The 17,801-nt window shown below is 52.0% G+C and overlaps 1 protein-coding gene across 1 annotated transcript; it reads right to left on the reverse strand.

Moving 5' to 3' along the window:
- Positions 1-3,673: 3,673 nt before the first annotated feature.
- LOC134984322 (zinc finger protein OZF-like) lies at positions 3,674-16,659 on the reverse strand. The gene is made up of 2 exons (XM_063949929.1): positions 16,223-16,659; positions 3,674-4,883 (listed from the first exon to the last, which is right to left on the reverse strand). The coding sequence occupies exons 1-2, from the start codon at positions 16,512-16,514 to the stop codon at positions 3,739-3,741; spliced, it is 1,437 nt and encodes a 478-aa protein (XP_063805999.1). The 5' UTR covers positions 16,515-16,659; the 3' UTR covers positions 3,674-3,738.
- Positions 16,660-17,801: the final 1,142 nt, after the last annotated feature.

Here is a 17,801-nt window from a genome sequence, read left to right on the forward strand (position 1 = left end):
GAAGTCCCCATTCTCCCGGGTGGAGGTCGTGTCTGCTGAGGAAGTCTGCCTCCCAGTTGTCCACTCCCGGGATGAACACTGCTGATAGTGCTTTTACGCGATTCTCCGCCCAACGAAGAATCCTGGTGGCTTCTGTCATCGCCACCCTGCTCCTTGTGCCGCACCTTGACGGTTTACATGAGCCACTGCCGTGATGTTGTTTGATTGAATCAGCACCGATTTGTCTTGAAGCAGGTTTACTGCCTGTCTTAGGGCGTTGTATATGGCCCTTATTTCCAGAATGTTTATGTGCAGACAAGTCTCCTGACTTGACCACAGGCCTTGGAAATTTATTCCCTGTGTGACTGCTCTCCACCCTCGGAGGCTCGCATCCGTGGTCACCAGGAACCAGTCCTGAATGCCGAATTTTCGGCCCTCGAGAAGGTGAGCACTCTGCAGCCACCACAGCAGAGACACCCTTGCCCTGGGGGATAGGGTGATCAGCCGATGCATCTGTAGATGTGATCCGGACCACTTGTCTAACAGATCCCATTGAAAGGTCCTTGCATGGAACCTTCCAAAGGGAATGGCCTCGTATGATGACACCATCTTTCCTAGGACTCGCGTGCACTGATGCACCGACACCTGTCTTGGCTTCAATAATTCTCTGACAAGGGTCAAGAGTTCCTGTGCCTTCTCCGTCGGGAGATACACCCTCTTCTGGTCTGTGTCCAGAATCATGCCCAGGAAAGGCAGACAAGTCATAGGGATCAACTGCGACTTTGGGAGATTTAGAACCCAGCCGCGTTGCTGCAACACTTCCTGAGAGCATGCTACACTGATCAGCAACTGTTCCCTGGACCTTGCCTTTATAAGGAGATCGTCCAAGTATGGGATAATTGTGATTCCCTGCTTCCGCAGGATCACCATCATTTTTGCCATTACCTTGGTAAATATCCTCGGTGCCGTTGAGAGACCAAACGGCAGCGTCTGGAATTGGTAGTGACAATCTTGTACCACAAATCTAAGGTACTCTTGATGAGGTGGATAAATCGGGACATGCAGGTAAGCATCCTTTATGTCAGCTACACCATAAAATCCCCTTCTTCCAGGCTCGCAATGACCGCTCTTAGCGATTCCATCTTGAACTTGAACCGTTTCAGGTAAACGTTCAGGGATTTTAAGTTCAGAATGGGCCTGACCGATCCGTCCGGTTTCGGTACCACAAATAACGTGGAATAATACCCTCTCCCCCGTTGCGGGGGGGGGGGACCTCCACCACCACCTGCTGGATGTACAATTTCTGGATCGCCGCTAGTACCAACTCCCTTTCTATGGGGGATGTCGGCAGAGCCGATTTTAGGAAGCGGCGAGGAGGCGTCTCCTCGAATTCCAGCCTGTACCCCTGAGATACTATCTGTAAAACCCAGGGATCTGCTTGTGAGCAAACCCACTGGTGGCTGAAATTTCGAAGCCGCGCCCCAACCGACCCTGGCTCCACCTGTGGAGCCCCAGCGTCATGCGGTGGACTTAGTTGAACCCGGGGAGGACTTCTGTTCCTGGGAACTAGCTGTGTTATGCAGCTTCCTTCCTCTACCCTTGCCTCTGGCAAGAAAGGACGCACCTCGGACTTTCTTACCCTTCTGTGAACGAAAGGACTGCATCTGATAATACGGTGCTTTCTTATGTTGTGATGGAATAAACGGTAAAAAATTTGACTTCCCAGCCGTAGCTGTGGCAACTAGGTCCGACAGACCTTCCCCAAATAATTCCACACCCTTGTAAGGTAAAACCTCCATGTGCCGCTTAGAGTCGGCATCACCTGTCCACTGTCGAGTCCATAGGCCCCTTCTGGCTGAAATCGACATAGCATTTATTCTAGAGCTCAGCATGGCAATATTCCTCTGAGCATCTCTCATATACAGGACAGTGTCTTTGATATGCCCCAATGTCAGTATTATAGTATCCTTGTCCAGTGTATCCATTTCTTCGGATAACATGTCAGCCCATGCTGCTACTGCACTACACATCCATGCCAACGCAATGGCCGGTCTAAGAACGGTACCAGAATGTGTGTATATGGACCTAAGGATAGCTTCCTGCTTTCTATCTGCAGGATCTTTTAAGGCTGCCGTATCCTGTGACAGTAGGGCCCCCTTTTTTGACAAGCATGTCAGCGCTTTGTCTACCCTTGGGGCGGATTCCAAGCGTAACCTGTCCGTTGGCGGGAAGGGGTACGCCATTAGCATCCTTTTAGGGATCAGCAGTTTCTTATCTGGTGATTCCCAAGCTCTCTCACATAGCTCATTTAATTCATGATACGGGGGAAAGGTCACCACTTGTCTCTTTTCCCCAAACATATTAACCCTCTTGTCAGGGACAGGGCTCTCCTCGGAGATGTGTAACACCTCCATCATAGCTATAATCATATAACGTATAGCTTTGGCCATTTTAGGTTGTAACCTGGCCTCCTCATCATCGACGCTGGAGTCGGACTCCGTGTCGATATCTGTGTCAACAACCTGGGATAGTGGACGCTTTTGAGACCCTGACAGCCCCTGCGTAGTAGGATCAGGCAAGGGCTGAGACCCAGACTGTCCCAAGGCTTCTGCTTTATCCAGCCTTTTGTGTAAGGAATTAACATTCTCATTTAAAACCTTCCACATATCCATCCAATCCGGTGTCGGCGACACCACGCTCGTTTCCTCTCGCTCCACCTCCACATAGCCTTCCTCGTCAAACATGTCGACACACACGTACCGACACACCATACACACAGGGAAAGCTCTTTTGAAGACAATTCCCCCACAAGGCCTTTTGGGGAAACAGAGAGAGAGTCTGCCAGCACACACCCCAGCGCTATATAACCCAGGAACAAACACAGTACCTCAGTGTTTACCCAGTAGCTGCTGTAATATCTGTTTTGCGCCTAAATTTGTGTGCCCCCCCCTCTTTTTCACCCCTCTACCGTGATTCTACAGGGGAGAGTCTAGGGAGCTTCCTTCCAGCGGAGCTTTGAAGAGAAAATGGCGCTGGTGAGTACTGAGGAAGAAGCCCCGCCACTTTCTGGCGGCTTTCTGTCCCGCGTTTTTGTGTGTAAAAAATGGCGGGGGCTCATGCAGACATACAGTGCCTACCTGTATGTCTGCAAAACTATTTTCAAAGGTACCTTATTGCTGCCCAGGGCGCCCCCCCTGCGCCCTGCACCCTACAGTGACCGGAGTGTGTGGTGTGCTGTGGGAGCAATGGCGCACAGCTGCAGTGCTGTGCGCTACCTTATCTGAAGACAGGAGTCTTCTGCCGCCGATCTCAACTCCACGCCGTGCTTCTTGCTTCTGGCTCTGCGAGGGGGGCGGCGGCGCGGCTCCGGGATCGGACCGCCAATGGTCAGTACCTGTGTTCGATCCCTCTGGAGCTAATGGTGTCCAGTAGCCTAAGAAGCGCAATCGATCCAGCAGTTGGTAAGGTTTGTTTCTCTCCCCTCAGTCCCACGTAGCAGAGAGTCTGTTGCCAGCAGAATGCTCTCTGAAAATAATAAAACCTAACAAAATACTTTTCTTCACAGCCATCTCAGGAGAGCCCACGAAGTTGCACCCTTCTCGTTCTGGCACAGATTCTAACGGAGGTCTGGAGGAGGGACATAGAGGGAGGAGCCAGTGCACACCAGTAGTCCTAATTCTTTTCTAGAGTGCCCTATCTCCTGCGGAGCCCGCCTATTCCCCATGGTCCTTACGGAGTCCCCAGCATCCACTTAGGACGTTAGAGAAATGGCTTCTCACCTGTGTGACTTCTCTCATGGTTTCTAAGATCTGATTTGTGTGCAGAACATTTCCCACACTCAGAACATGGAAATATATTCTCACCTGTGTGACTTCTGTAATGAGTAACAAGTTGTGATTTCCATCTAACACATTTCCCACACTCAGAGCAAGAAAATGGCTTCTCACCTGTGTGACTTCTCTGATGTAGAACAAGATGTGATTTCTGGGAAAAACATTTCCCACACTCAGAGCAAGAAAACGGCCTCTCACCTGTGTGACTTCTCTGATGTAGAACAAGATGTGATTTCTGGGAAAAACATTTCCCACACTCAGAACATGGAAATATATTCTCACCTATGTGACTTCTGTAATGAGTAACAAGTTGTGATTTCCATCTAACACATTTCCCACACTCAGAGCAAGAAAATGGCTTCTCACCTGTGTGACTTCGCTGATGTGTAACAAGTGGTGATTTCTGGGAAAAACATTTCCCGCACTCAGAGCAAGAAAATGGCTTCTCACCTGTGTGACTTCTCTGATGTAGAAGATGTGATTTCTGGAAAAAACATATCCCACACTCAGAGCAAGAAAACGGCCTCTCACCTGTGTGACTTCTCTGATGTAGAACAAGATGTGATTTCTGGGAAAAACATTTCCCACACTCAGAGCAAGAAAACGGCCTCTCACCTGTGTGACTTCTCTGATGTATAACAAGATGCGATTTCCGTGCAAAACATTTCCCACACTCAGAACATGGAAATGGCTTCTCACCTGTGTGACTTCTCTGATGTATAACAAGATCTGATTTATGTGCAAAAGATTTCCCACACTCTGAACATATCAGTGGCCTCTCACCTTCCTTACCTGTGTGTGGGTTAATACGCTTTGTGTTCTGTGTAAAACATTTGGCATCTATAGAACAGGGAAACACTGTATCTACTGTCAGAGCTGTAACAGATGCACCAATATCAGAGTGATCAGGAGAACATTTCCCAGTATCAGAGGGATCAGCGGATAGAGCTGGATGTATAATTGGGGTAATGGGGTTAGCTCCTGGAGAATCCTGTCTACTGTCATCATTTGTTTCACAATCCGGGGATAACATTAGATGTCCTTCTGAGATATTTCTGCTTGTGTGTCCATCTGCTGGAAATAAAATACATTATGGAAATGTGACATTTTCTGTAACAATATTAATCTTGTAAACAATAAGAGAAGACGACTGTCTGGGACACTTAATTGTAAATGTGTGTGTATAATAAAACATAACTTTTAATGAAGGCTTTATAATATTGTGTCTCAGACTATCATTGTGTCCACCCTCCTGAGAACACTCACAATAACAAATGTAATATTATAATAAGACTTAGATATATCGCTCTCTTGTACTGGTAACTATCCATGAAGTATAAATGGAGATGTAGTCACTCGCCATGTCCTATGTCAGCACCAATGGATGGGGAACATATTGTTTGAATTGGAGATTCTAGATGAACAATAACATCAGTCATATGAGCTGATGGATCAGAGAAATGTCTCCTAACGTTACTCCTGGAGCATTGGTAAGGTAGCATTCCTTTATGTGTGTGCTCATACGCTGGTAAGCCTGTACATGTACTACTCACCCTTATATAAGGTATATTGCTACAGCAGAGTAGACATGCAATACACCATATGATACCCTGTAATCATCATCATTTGCTAGGTTATAATCCAGTCTTACACCCCCATCATCAGTGTCTTACCTCTATTCTCTCAATAGTAATAAGGATGATGTGTGTACAGTAAGTATGATATAGAGAATTACATATCAGAATCTATACAGCTGCCGCCATACTTCTGCTTCTCATACGTGTGCTACTGGTAGCAGTGAACATCTGAGTGAGAGTGCAGGGAAGACAGCAGAGTCTGATGAGAAAGATTGGATCTGCCTTTGCAGGGATGTACCACACCTGTCACCCCTGTTATTATATAAAATAATAAATAAGAGGGGCGTGGCCTGAGTCTATCCAGACGTGCTTTCTGGAGCTCTCCTCAGTAAGTGGCTTCTTATCTACCTGATAGCTCTCAGCCGCCGCTGGGACCAAGACCCAATCTATTAAGTCCACTACTCCTACTGCCCTAAAGCCGCTCGCTCTGCTCACTCCGAGCACTGTTCACTGTCGCAGCCTAGCGACGCCGCTGAAGCCACGGGCTGAATTTGGGGATAAGTGCGCCCAGTCTTTCCTGCACGCTCCACACACACCTGACTTGGGGGCAATTTTTCCTCAGGTGGGAGCAAATGCTCTCCCACTCACATGGGTGCGCAGCTCCCACTATTGCTGGGGACAGACCGGTCTGCCCAGTGTCAACGAGCCCGGCAATGATATTGGAAAGTGAGGTGGCTGCCATTTTGAATCCTGGCACCCGCCCATCGCATGCTTTGCCTTCAATAAGGTGTAAAATTGATATAAGCTGCTAAATAAATGTCCTGATGGCTGGACCGGGGTCACTACACTAAATTGAGGCATTTGCCTGGAGGTGACACTACCTTCTATTTATATGTTACCACTATAATCTACTTCCTCTCAGTCTACACGCAGAGCCCAGTATCAAGTATCTTTTGAGTACAGCACATTACACTGATTACAACCTCACAGTATATTATTTTGTGGATTTATTCACTGAATATATTTTGCCATTTGTGTATCTCTGTGACGAGTACTTCACGTCTGTGATCACGCTGACCTCTAGTGGAATATCTCGCTCATTACTGTGTTATTTGAGTTGCATTACATCATGTTTACTTGAAATTTTGGCTCAAAAACCCCTGTCACTCCAAGAATGTCATTGTGAAAGGAGTCATCTTGATGTAACCTCCTGACAGCGTACTACTGCTCCTTTTATTTATAGATCGTTTGTATTTTCCTATCTCCGAGAGGTCAGTCTCTTTGTAGCCGGCTTTCCATACCTCCAAGAAAGGTTAAAAGATACCCAATCGGCCCCACCTGTCCATCTCTTTGGGGTGTAGTATGGCTGACCGCCGGTCAGCTTACCGACGCCAGGATCCCGGCAGCATACCGACGCCAGGATCCCAGCGGGGAGGGGCGAGTGCAGCAAGCCCATTGCGGGCTCGGTGGCGACCTGCGATCGCCACGGGTTCTATTTCCACTCTATGGGTGTCGTGGACACCCACGAGTGGAAATAGTCCCTGTTGGAAGGCATGCCGACCATCGGGAAAGTGAGCCGTCGGGCTCGTGGAGGAGGTCATGTGACTGTCGGTCAGCTGACCGGCGGTCACATGAATACCACCCCTCTTTGGTATCTCGAATTCAGGTGGTCCATCTGAGACCGCTAAAACATCATCTGCTTCTTCTTGTCAGATGCACAGCCCAGCTGTAATGGCTGAAGACATCTTAAGACATCCTAGATGATCCTATTACTCTACGCTCTATACATTCTATGTTATCTACATTTAGGGACTGAAATATATTCAGAACTTAGCTCTAATATTCAAGCTTTGAGGTCCAGTATCAGTGAGATTGGCACTCGTACAGACTAAAATGAAAGATTGTTGTGTCTCACAAAGATCTGATTTCAGCACATGACACCCTTCAGGAAGACACGGTCTCTATTCGTGATAAAGTCATTGATTTAGAAGACAGGTCTCGGAGAAATAATATCAGAATAATGGGCATTCTGAATTCTGTTACAAATGCTGAGCTTTATGATTATGCCACGGTCCTCTTTTCAGAAGCTTCCAAAGGCTTCTTCCACTGACCTTCTGTGGCCGGAGAGCCCCAGCCACGAGGCAAATGGCCGCCTGCGGCACTGAAGGGGTTAACCCCTAGTGCCCGGCGCCATTTTTAAAGACAAAGGGGCGCTTGGCGCCAAATTTGAATTGTGTTGGGCGCTAGGCGCCGTGTTTGTAAAAATGTGTTTAAATTGTATTTTTAAACTGTGCCGTGGTCCCGGACCCCTCCGGAGACCACGGCAGGGAGGACAGCCCCCGGCGCGCTCAGCAGAGTGTGCGCGCCGGGGGAGAGGAGGCAGCCGCTGACCGCCGGAGTCCGGGAGCTCCGCTCCCGGCAGCAGTCAGTGTAGCCCCGGGCGCACTGGAGTGTGCGCGCCGGGGAGAAGGGTGAGCGCTGCGGCTGGGAGCTCGGCTCCCGCTGCAGTGCTCTCTGTGAGAGCCGCCGCTGGGGGCCGGGAGCTCTGCTCCCAGCGCCTCAGCCCAGCACAGGTGGCCAGCCGCAGCAGCCGGGACGGACGTCCCGGGCTGCTAGCCGGCGAGGGGAGTGCGCTGCAGCCCGGCTCCCCGCCGGACGCTGCAGCGAGGCCACAAGACAGACAGGCGCCGCTCATGGGGGACCGGGCTAGCCGGCTCCCTAGCGGCGTGGGGGAAAATAGGCTGCCCAGCAGGATGGTGAGCGCTGGGGTCCGGGAGCTACGCTCCCGGCGCCTCAGCGCTGAAACAAAGCCAGAGTCACGGCGGCCGGGACAAGTGTCCCGGGCCGCCGGGCTTAGGTACAGGGGGGTGCGCCGCTGCGTGCGGCGAGGCCACTGGTTAGTGCCACCCTGGGGGGACAGGGAGAGCCAGCTCCCTGGAACCTCAGAGGCAGAAAGGCAGGCTGGAGGATGGGGGAAGCCAGCCCCATACCTCCAGCACTGAGAGGGAGAGCCCTAGCAGCCAGGCTGCAGGGCTAGGGAAGGCACAGTAGTTAGGACATTGTGTAAAACATGCAGTGCCTAGGTATGTGGAGCCTGTGCAGGCTCAGAGTGTATTTAAATGTATAAACATGTACAGTGTGATTTAAATGTAATGTATGTAAAGGTAAAATGCAATTGCTTGATTGTATGTCCCAGGAGGGGGGAATCCATAGCTGTGCAGGCTGATGGATTCTCCCATACCTTTTCCCTAAAAACGGAATGCTTTCCCATCCAGCCTCACATTTCCAATGTGCCCAGGGAGAAAGAGAAGCAGCTTAGCTATAAAACAAGCTGAGTGGTTTCTTGGAGCTCCATGGAGATCAGCCGTAGTGCCAAGAAACCTGGACCGGGGAGCCCGGCTGCCCAGCTCTGGAGCCCAAATCCAGGCTGCAGGCAGTGAGGGGGGTCCCGGGCAGGTTTCTGGAAGTCAGATTTAGGAGGGAAAACTTCCCCCCAGCCAGACTGGACGGCACCGGGGAGTATCCTGATTCTCCAAGGTAGGAGCGTCAAAGGAGACCGACCACTCCCCACTGTCCATAGGGAACAATGTTGGGTGTGCATGAGACCAGAGCATGCACAGCTCATGGGTAAACATTGATTGGTTGTACACCACAGGGCGGGCTTACCCCCTGTGGTAAGGGGTCTTGGAGAGGGATAAAAGAAGGGCAGTTGGCCCATAGGATTGTGTATTGTAACATCTTCTTCTGCTGAAACATCTTGATTGTATGCTGTTGCCCCTAGCAATAGGGAGGAGCCTTTTTAAAGGTTATTTGAGCAATAAACACCTTTGCCTCAAGAAGACTGCTTCATCTTGTGACCAACAGGGTTAGGCCAAACCTAGCCCCGTCCTCCGGCTGTCCAGGGAAGCACCTGACGTCTCCAAGCTCCGCCTTCCGCCAGCTACCGGTAGAGGCCTAGCAAGTGGCTAGTGGGGATTCGTCGACACCACACAGGTGTGGTAAAGCAGTGCGTCGGCACATACAGAGCAGAACCGTGGTTCCAAACGCCACGGCAGGTTAGGAGTTTGGTGGTGGCAGCGAGAACCCGCCCACAGCGCAGTGGGTGGAGTCAGTAACAGGCGGTTACTGACGGTAAGCGGGAATCCCCTATGTGGTCAGGCCTCGTGCGGCTTGACCTTCCATTCTGTGCGCAGTCAACGGGACGCGGAAGCTGCGAGTGCTTCCGTACAGTACCGTCCTGTCACAGAAATTGGTGGCAGCAGTGGGATAATCCCAGGCGGCTTTTCATCACCCGATTGGAGAAGCAGAGTTACTCAGGAGAGGAGTAACTGCAGCGCAGGAGAACGCACAAGGGATGTGTGGATATCCCTTCCAACGCATCCAGGAGCGTCATGCAGGCGGCGCTCAGGAGAGTGGAGGAGTCTCATCGGGCGGAGGTGGAAAGCACTGACGGCGTCAGCATCGCAGAGGACGGCCCAACAGTGGACCTTCGTAAGGAACCGGTGAGAACCACAAGCCCCGCCCTCTCTCACAGCAGCAATGTTTCCCAGCAATCCCTAGCAGGGCCAGGATCCCAACGTCCCAGGGGGGGCGGCCCGGATACCCTAGCAGATCGGCTAGCGGAATTGGGGGAAAGGGCAACGGAGCAAGAGCGCTTGATCATCATCCAGATGTGGCGTGATGAGCGGGCACCACAGGCCGTGGTACCCCGGGAGCCGTTGTCAGCTGTTGTACACAGATCAGGACGTATACAGTTTGCCAAGTTTGCAGACAGTGATGGGGACATTGATGGACATTTGCAAGTTTTTGAAAGGACTTGTAAACTACACGATCTACCCAAGTCAGAGTGGGTGAGACACCTTGTGCCCACTCTGCATGGAGAGGCCTTGGAGGCCTATCGAGGAGTGGCGACGGAGGACTGTGGGAACTACGACGAAGTCGCGAAAGCCCTCCTCCAGCGATTCTTCATCACTCCCGAGTCTTACAGGAAGAAATTCAGAGACTTGCCCAAGAATCCTAGCAGCACCCATGAGCAGTTCGCCACCCAGCTGCGGCAGTACGTGGTGAAGTGGGTGAAGGATTCTGAAGCCACTACATGGGACGCACTGATCGACCTGATCTGCAGGGAGCAGTTCTATTATAGGTGCGCCCCAGAAGTGAAGGAGTGGGTGCTAGATCGGGAGCCACCCAGCTTAAAAATGGCTGCCCAATTAGCCGACAAATATGTGGCAATTCGGCCACGGGGGCAGAAGCGCCCGCCAGCAGCCAGCTCCAACAGACTGTACCACCAAGGGGACCCCCCTCTTCAGCTCATCACCCCCAAAGACAAGCATCTTCCAACCCGGGTGCTCTTGGCCAGCAACCGCACCGCAGCGTCCCTGCAACTGATCAGAGATCATCGGTGCCACGACTGGAGAAGAAGTGCTACGGCTGTGGGAAAATCGGACATCTGAGGATGAACTGTCCTGCATCCCAAGCACCCCAGACTCGTGCCCCAAATCCGAGTGCTGGAGCCCGGATCGCTTGTTTGACGAGAGGAGATGAGCCTACAGAGACTGTTCCCCCTATAGTCAGTCTGATGGAGTGTGGCGAGAGACAGGTGCACTCTGCGGAGAGAGAGTCACCTGCATGGCCAAACAGCCCCTCCACAACATGTGGAGGCACCTGCAGCCGGTCCACGTGGGACCCCTGCAGGGAGAAGGCCTAAGAGACTCTGGGGCCTCAATCACTGTGGTGAGCCCCCACCTCATAGATCCTACTGCAGTATTGCAGGGTCGCACTGCCACGGTCACACTGGCAGAAGGAACAGAAAAAGCGGTTCCCATGGCAAGAGTCTACCTGGACTGGGGAGCTGGACCAGAGTTGCGAGAAGTTGCCGTCATGGATGGTCTCCCAACTGATGTGGTCCTAGGAAATGATCTGGGTGGTGGGATCGTCACTACGTTTGTTGGCGCCATTCCCCGGAGTCCAGTTCCAAACCCACCGTTGACATCAGCTACTCCAGCACAGCCCAGCCCAGAGGAAAAGACTACAGCTGCTAGACAACTGCCAGCACAGCCAACCACAGCATCAACCAGCCCAGAGGAAAAGATTACAGCGGCTAGATCAGCACATCGACCCCGCATGCCTTTTGCCTCTGGTATGCCCACGTCCACTAGCAACGCAGAGGATGTCGGTTCCAGCTCGTTTGATCCTGTGGGGGTGCCCAATGATGCTCCTGACCCAAGTGGTTTGCCAACTCCGGCGGTGAGTATGAGAAACCACACTGATTTTTCCATGACTGACCCCTACCAGACTGACCCTAGTAGTCCCCACCTAGATCCCCCTGTAGAGTGTCCCAATTTAGGAGAGATTGAGGGCCACAGGCAGGAGTTTAGGGAGGCTCAACTCTCTGACCCATCCCCGAAAGGCATGAGGCGCCACTCTGGCAGCGGCCTTGACAGGGTTGGGGCAGGAAGTTTGGCCGGGCGGGAAGGGTTAAGGTACAGGGTAGACAGGAAAGTGGGAGGGGATAGACCAGATAGGGAATGTGTCCAACTGGTCCCCTCAGGGAAAGTTCCTGCGCAACCGGTGTCGGTTGCCAGTGAAACCCCTTTGGACAGTAACCCGGAGACAGACCGTACCCTGAAGTGCCTGACACAGAGCTTACCCTGGTCTGGAATGTCGGATGACGCCCAGACCAACTGTAAGGCTGGTGCCATGCGTTGGCAGCCGGGGCACTCCAGCGGTTGTGTTGTCTCTGGGCCTCTGCCCATAGGAGAACCCTTGCAGCAAGTTGCTGTGGACATAGCAGGTCCCTTGCCTGTGCACAGTAGATCGGGGAAGACACGCAGCCTCCCTGTAGTGGATGCCACACAGGATCCAGAGGCTGGTGGTCTGGCCGCCATCACTGTGGCACAGATAGCGGACGAGGAGGAAGGAGTAGGCCTAGGTGACAGGGTAGGTTTCCCGAGTCATAGGTCGACAGAGGAGGATTGGAGGGCAGGTCTGACAGTTAGGGCAGACAGTTGCCAGATAGGTATGACGGAGGTGCAGTGCCTGGGGCACCATGTGGGAGGAGACAGGGGTAGGCCCAACCCAGAGGGGGTGGAGGCAACCAGAGGCTGTCCCCGACCCACATCACCCAGACCGGTACTGACCTTAGAACCTGTAAGGCCCTACGGACATGTTGTCATTGACTTTAGTCCTGTAGTGAACCCCTTGACAGAGATGGCTAGGAAGGGCATTCCCAAGTCAGTGGTCTTTGCACCCGCTTGCGAGTTGGCATTCCAGTCATTGAAGGAGGCTCGGGTACCCGCTCCAGTGCTGATGGCGCACATTCTTGACCAGGACTGTGTGTTACGAACTATTGCGCCACTGCACGGACTGGGAGCAGTACCGAGCCAGACAGAGCCATATGGGCAGGAGCACCCTGTGGTCTGTTTGAGCAGGAAACTGCTATTGTGGGAGGTGGGGAATGCCACAGTTGGGACACCGTGGGTGGCACTTGTTTGTAGCCGGCCCCCCACCGTGGTGACTTACCACCTACCTGTTAGGTGGCTGCAACCTACCTTGGGGGAATTGGACAGACTTTTGTGGTGGAGCCTTGAACTTGGACTTCAGGTGGACTATTTGAACATTGTGCACCCACGAAGAGAGGCCCACTACACTATGGATGAACTGTCAAGGCCAGAGCCTACACCCCCCAGGTAGCGTCCCCTTCACCCCAACGGACTGCGGGACCAGGACCCAAATCGTTGGGACATGGGTCCCTGGTTGACCCGCTTGAATGGGGGGGAGGTGTGTGGCCGGAGAGCCCCAGCCACAAGGCAAATGGCCGCCTGCGGCACTGAAGGGGTTAACCCCTAGTGCCCGGCGCCATTTTTAAAGACAAAGGGGCGCTTGGCGCCAAATTTGAATTGTGTTGGGCGCTAGGCGCCGTGTTTGTAAAAATGTGTTTAAATCGTATTTTTAAACTGTGCCGTGGTCCCGGACCCCTCCGGAGACCACGGCAGGGAGGACAGCCCCCGGCGCGCTCAGCAGACTGTGCGCGCCGGGGGAGAGGAGGCAGCCGCTGACCGCCGGAGTCCGGGAGCTCCGCTCCCGGCAGCAGTCAGTGTAGCCCCGGGCGCACTGGAGTGTGCGCGCCGGGGAGAAGGGTGAGCGCTGCGGCTGGGAGCTCGGCTCCCGCTGCAGTGCTCTCTGTGAGAGCCGCCGCTGGGGGCCGGGAGCTCTGCTCCCAGCGCCTCAGCCCAGCACAGGTGGCCAGCCGCAGCAGCCGGGACGGACGTCCCGGGCTGCTAGCCGGCGAGGGGGGTGCGCTGCAGCCCGGCTCCCCGCCGGACGCTGCAGCGAGGCCACAAGACAGACAGGCGCCGCTCATGGGGGACCGGGCTAGCCGGCTCCCTAGCGGCGTGGGGGAAAATAGGCTGCCCAGCAGGATGGTGAGCGCTGGGGTCCGGGAGCTACGCTCCCAGGCGCCTCAGCGCTGAAACAAAGCCAGAGTCACGGCGGCCGGGACAAGTGTCCCGGGCCGCCGGGCTTAGGTACAGGGGGGTGCGCCGCTGCGTGCGGCGAGGCCACTGGTTAGTGCCACCCTGGGGGGACAGGGAGAGCCAGCTCCCTGGAACCCCAGAGGCAGAAAGGCAGGCTGGAGGATGGGGGAAGCCAGCCCCATACCTCCAGCACTGAGAGGGAGAGCCCTAGCAGCCAGGCTGCAGGGCTAGGGAAGGCACAGTAGTTAGGACATTGTGTAAAACATGCAGTGCCTAGGTATGTGGAGCCTGTGCAGGCTCAGAGTGTATTTAAATGTATAAACATGTACAGTGTGATTTAAATGTAATGTATGTAAAGGTAAAATGCACTTACTTGATTGTATGTCCCAGGAGGGGGGAATCCATAGCTGTGCAGGCTGATGGATTCTCCCAGACCTTTTCCCTAAAAACGGAATGCTTTCCCATCCAGCCTCACAGTTCCAATGTGCCCAGGGAGAAAGAGAAGCAGCTTAGCTATAAAACAAGCTGAGTGGTTTCTTGGAGCTCCATGGAGATCAGCCGTAGTGCCAAGAAACCTGGACCGGGGAGCCCGGCTGCCCAGCTCTGGAGCCCAAATCCAGGCTGCAGGCAGTGAGAGGGGTCCCGGGCAGGTTTCTGGAAGTCAGATTTAGGAGGGAAAACTTCCCCCCAGCCAGACTGGACGGCACCGGGGAGTATCCTGATTCTCCAAGGTAGGAGCGTCAAAGGAGACCGACCACTCCCCACTGTCCATAGGGAACAATGTTGGGTGTGCATGAGACCAGAGCATGCACAGCTCATGGGTAAACATTGATTGGTTGTACACCACAGGGCGGGCTTACCCCCTGTGGTAAGGGGTCTTGGAGAGGGATAAAAGAAGGGCAGTTGGCCCATAGGATTGTGTATTGTAACATCTTCTTCTGCTGAAACATCTTGATTGTATGCTGTTGCCCCTAGCAATAGGGAGGAGCCTTTTTAAAGGTTATTTGAGCAATAAACACCTTTGCCTCAAGAAGACTGCTTCATCTTGTGACCAACAGGGTTAGGCCAAACCTAGCCCCGTCCTCCGGCTGTCCAGGGAAGCACCTGACGTCTCCAAGCTCCGCCTTCCGCCAGCTACCGGTAGAGGCCTAGCAAGTGGCTAGTGGGGATTCGTCGACACCACACAGGTGTGGTAAAGCAGTGCGTCGGCACATACAGAGCAGAACCGTGGTTCCAAACGCCACGGCAGGTTAGGAGTTTGGTGGTGGCAGCGAGAACCCGCCCACAGCGCAGTGGGTGGAGTCAGTAACAGGCGGTTACTGACGGTAAGCGGGAATCCCCTATGTGGTCAGGCCTCGTGCGGCTTGACCTTCCATTCTGTGTGCAGTCAACGGGACGCGGAAGCTGCGAGTGCTTCCGTACAGTACCGTCCTGTCACACCTTCTTACTGATATGATCCATAGGCTCCCAAAGTCCAAACAGGCCCCTATCCAGGCACCAAGGCACACTCTGCTCAGGGTCCATTTTTCATATTAAAGAATGCATTCTACAAGTCGCTTTGTCTTCCTCATCCACGGCTGAGTGCCTGGATAATCTGCAGCTTTATCTGGATATTTCTCCTGTGACGATGGCCAAAAGGCGTCTATTCCACCCAAGGAAATGTGCAATACAAATGGGGCTTTCCTACTAAGGTTATTGTGATGCGAAACAGCGCCTTCACAGTGATACCTTCACCCGAGGATGGCCCTGCTATTCTGAAAAAGTGGGATATTCCTGGACAGTCCTTCATGATACTTTACCTAAACCAATTCCGGAGGAGTTGTCTTCCGTCTCGAAGTAATATGATAAAGGAGTAAGACTGTTACAGACACTCAGAGTTTGTTTCCTGCTGTAACATGTGCCAACTGGGACTAAGTTACTGGGCATGGATCTATTTTTGGGACAGATTTATTTGTTCTTGTTATGGGTATAAAGCGTATATTTTTATCTTTATTTCCTGTGCTATTTAATTGCTATATGGTCTGATATTCTTTCCACTGTTACGTTTCATAATACCTTTCTAGAATGTTTGGGTGTTCAGGCAAAGCATGACTGATCTGTCTAACATCCTGTTGCCCTTAGAGTGTGGAGTTGGGACTGGTCAGACGTCTGGGCTGGTAAAACACACAGTGACATGATGTAAGGAGAAGAGCAGGAGTATAATAGGGGTTGATGTCTCCTGACTCCCCAACGGGGAAAATACATATTCCTCATTAGTTTGTACTAACAGAGGCTGTAGTATAAGAGATTGCTGTAGTGACTGAGCAAGGAGAATATGTCACTATGTGACTCTGTTCTGTAATAAGTGTTTATTACTCACCTGTGCTGATATCTGTAGGGATCTCCTCCTCCTTACACTGATCACCCCTCACATACGTCTCTTCTTCTCCCTCTGTATCTTCTCCCTTTATATCAGTCACATACGTCTCTTCTTCTTCCTCTATATCTTCTGCCTTTATATCAGTCATATACGTCTCTTCTTCTCCCTCTGTATCTTCTGCCTTTATATCAGTCACATACGTCTCTTCTTCTCCCTCTGTATCTTCTGCCTTTATATCAGTCACATACGTCTCTTCTTCTCCCTCTATATCTTCTGCCTTTATATCAGTCATATACGTCCCTTCTCCTCCCTCTGTATCTTCTGCCTTTATATCAGTCACATACGTCTCGTCTTCTTCCTCTGTATCTTCTGCCTTTATATCAGTCACATACGTCTCTTCTTCTCCCTCTATATCTTCTGTTTTAATATTAGACAGACGTTCTACCTAAAAAAAAAAAAAAAAAGATTTTACTCACCGGTAAATCTATTTCTCATAGTCCGTAGTGGATGCTGGGGACTCCGTAAGGACCATGGGGAATAGACGGGCTCCGCAGGAGACTGGGCACTTTAAGAAAGATTTAATACTATATCTGGTGTGCACTGGCTCCTCCCTCTATGCCCCTCCTCCAGACCTCAGTTAAGGAAACTGTGCCCGGAAGAGCTGACATTATAAGGAAAGGATTTGGAACCCAGGGTAAGACTCATTCCAGCCACACTGTACAACTTGTGGTAAACTTACCCAGTTAACAGTATGAACATAAACTGAGCCTAACTGAACAGATGGCTCGTAACCAAAAACCCTGTATTACGCAATAACTATATACACGTATTGCAGAAAGTCCGCACTTGGGACGGGCGCCCAGCATCCACTACGGACTACGAGAAATATATTTACCGGTGAGTAAAATCTTATTTTCTCTAACGTCCTAAGTGGATGCTGGGGACTCCGTAAGGACCATGGGGATTATACCAAAGCTCCCAAACGGGCGGGAGAGTGCGGATGACTCTGCAGCACCGAATGAGCAAACTCGAGGTCCTCCTCAGCCAGGGTATCAAACTTGTAAAACTTAGCAAAAGTGTTTGAACCCGACCAAGTAGCTGCTCGGCAAAGTTGTAATGCCGAGACCCCTCGGGCAGCCGCCCAAGAAGAGCCCACCTTCCTTGTGGAATGGGCCTTTACTGATCTTGGATGCGGCAATCCTGCCGCAGAATGAGCTTGCTGAATCGTGTTACAGATCCAGCGAGCAATAGTTTGCTTTGAAGCAGGTGCACCCAGTTTGTTGGGTGCATACAGAATGAACAGCGCATCAGTTTTTCTGACTCCAGCCGTTCTAGAAACATACATCTTCAAAGCCCGGACTACATCGAGTAACTTGGAGTACTCCAGGTCACTAGTAGCCGCAGGTACCACAATAGGTTGGTTTAGGTGAAAAGAAACTGCGGGCGGGTACGCAATTCTGCCCTATCTTCATGGAAAATCAGGTAGGGGCTTTTACAGGACAAAGCCGCCAATTCTCACACACGCCTAGCCGAAGCCAACAGCATGACCACCTTCCAAGTGAGATACTTCAGCTCCACA

Source organism: Pseudophryne corroboree, assembly GCF_028390025.1.
Source record: "Pseudophryne corroboree isolate aPseCor3 chromosome 3 unlocalized genomic scaffold, aPseCor3.hap2 SUPER_3_unloc_49, whole genome shotgun sequence".
In the NCBI taxonomy this organism is placed as follows: Eukaryota; Metazoa; Chordata; class Amphibia; order Anura; family Myobatrachidae; genus Pseudophryne; species Pseudophryne corroboree.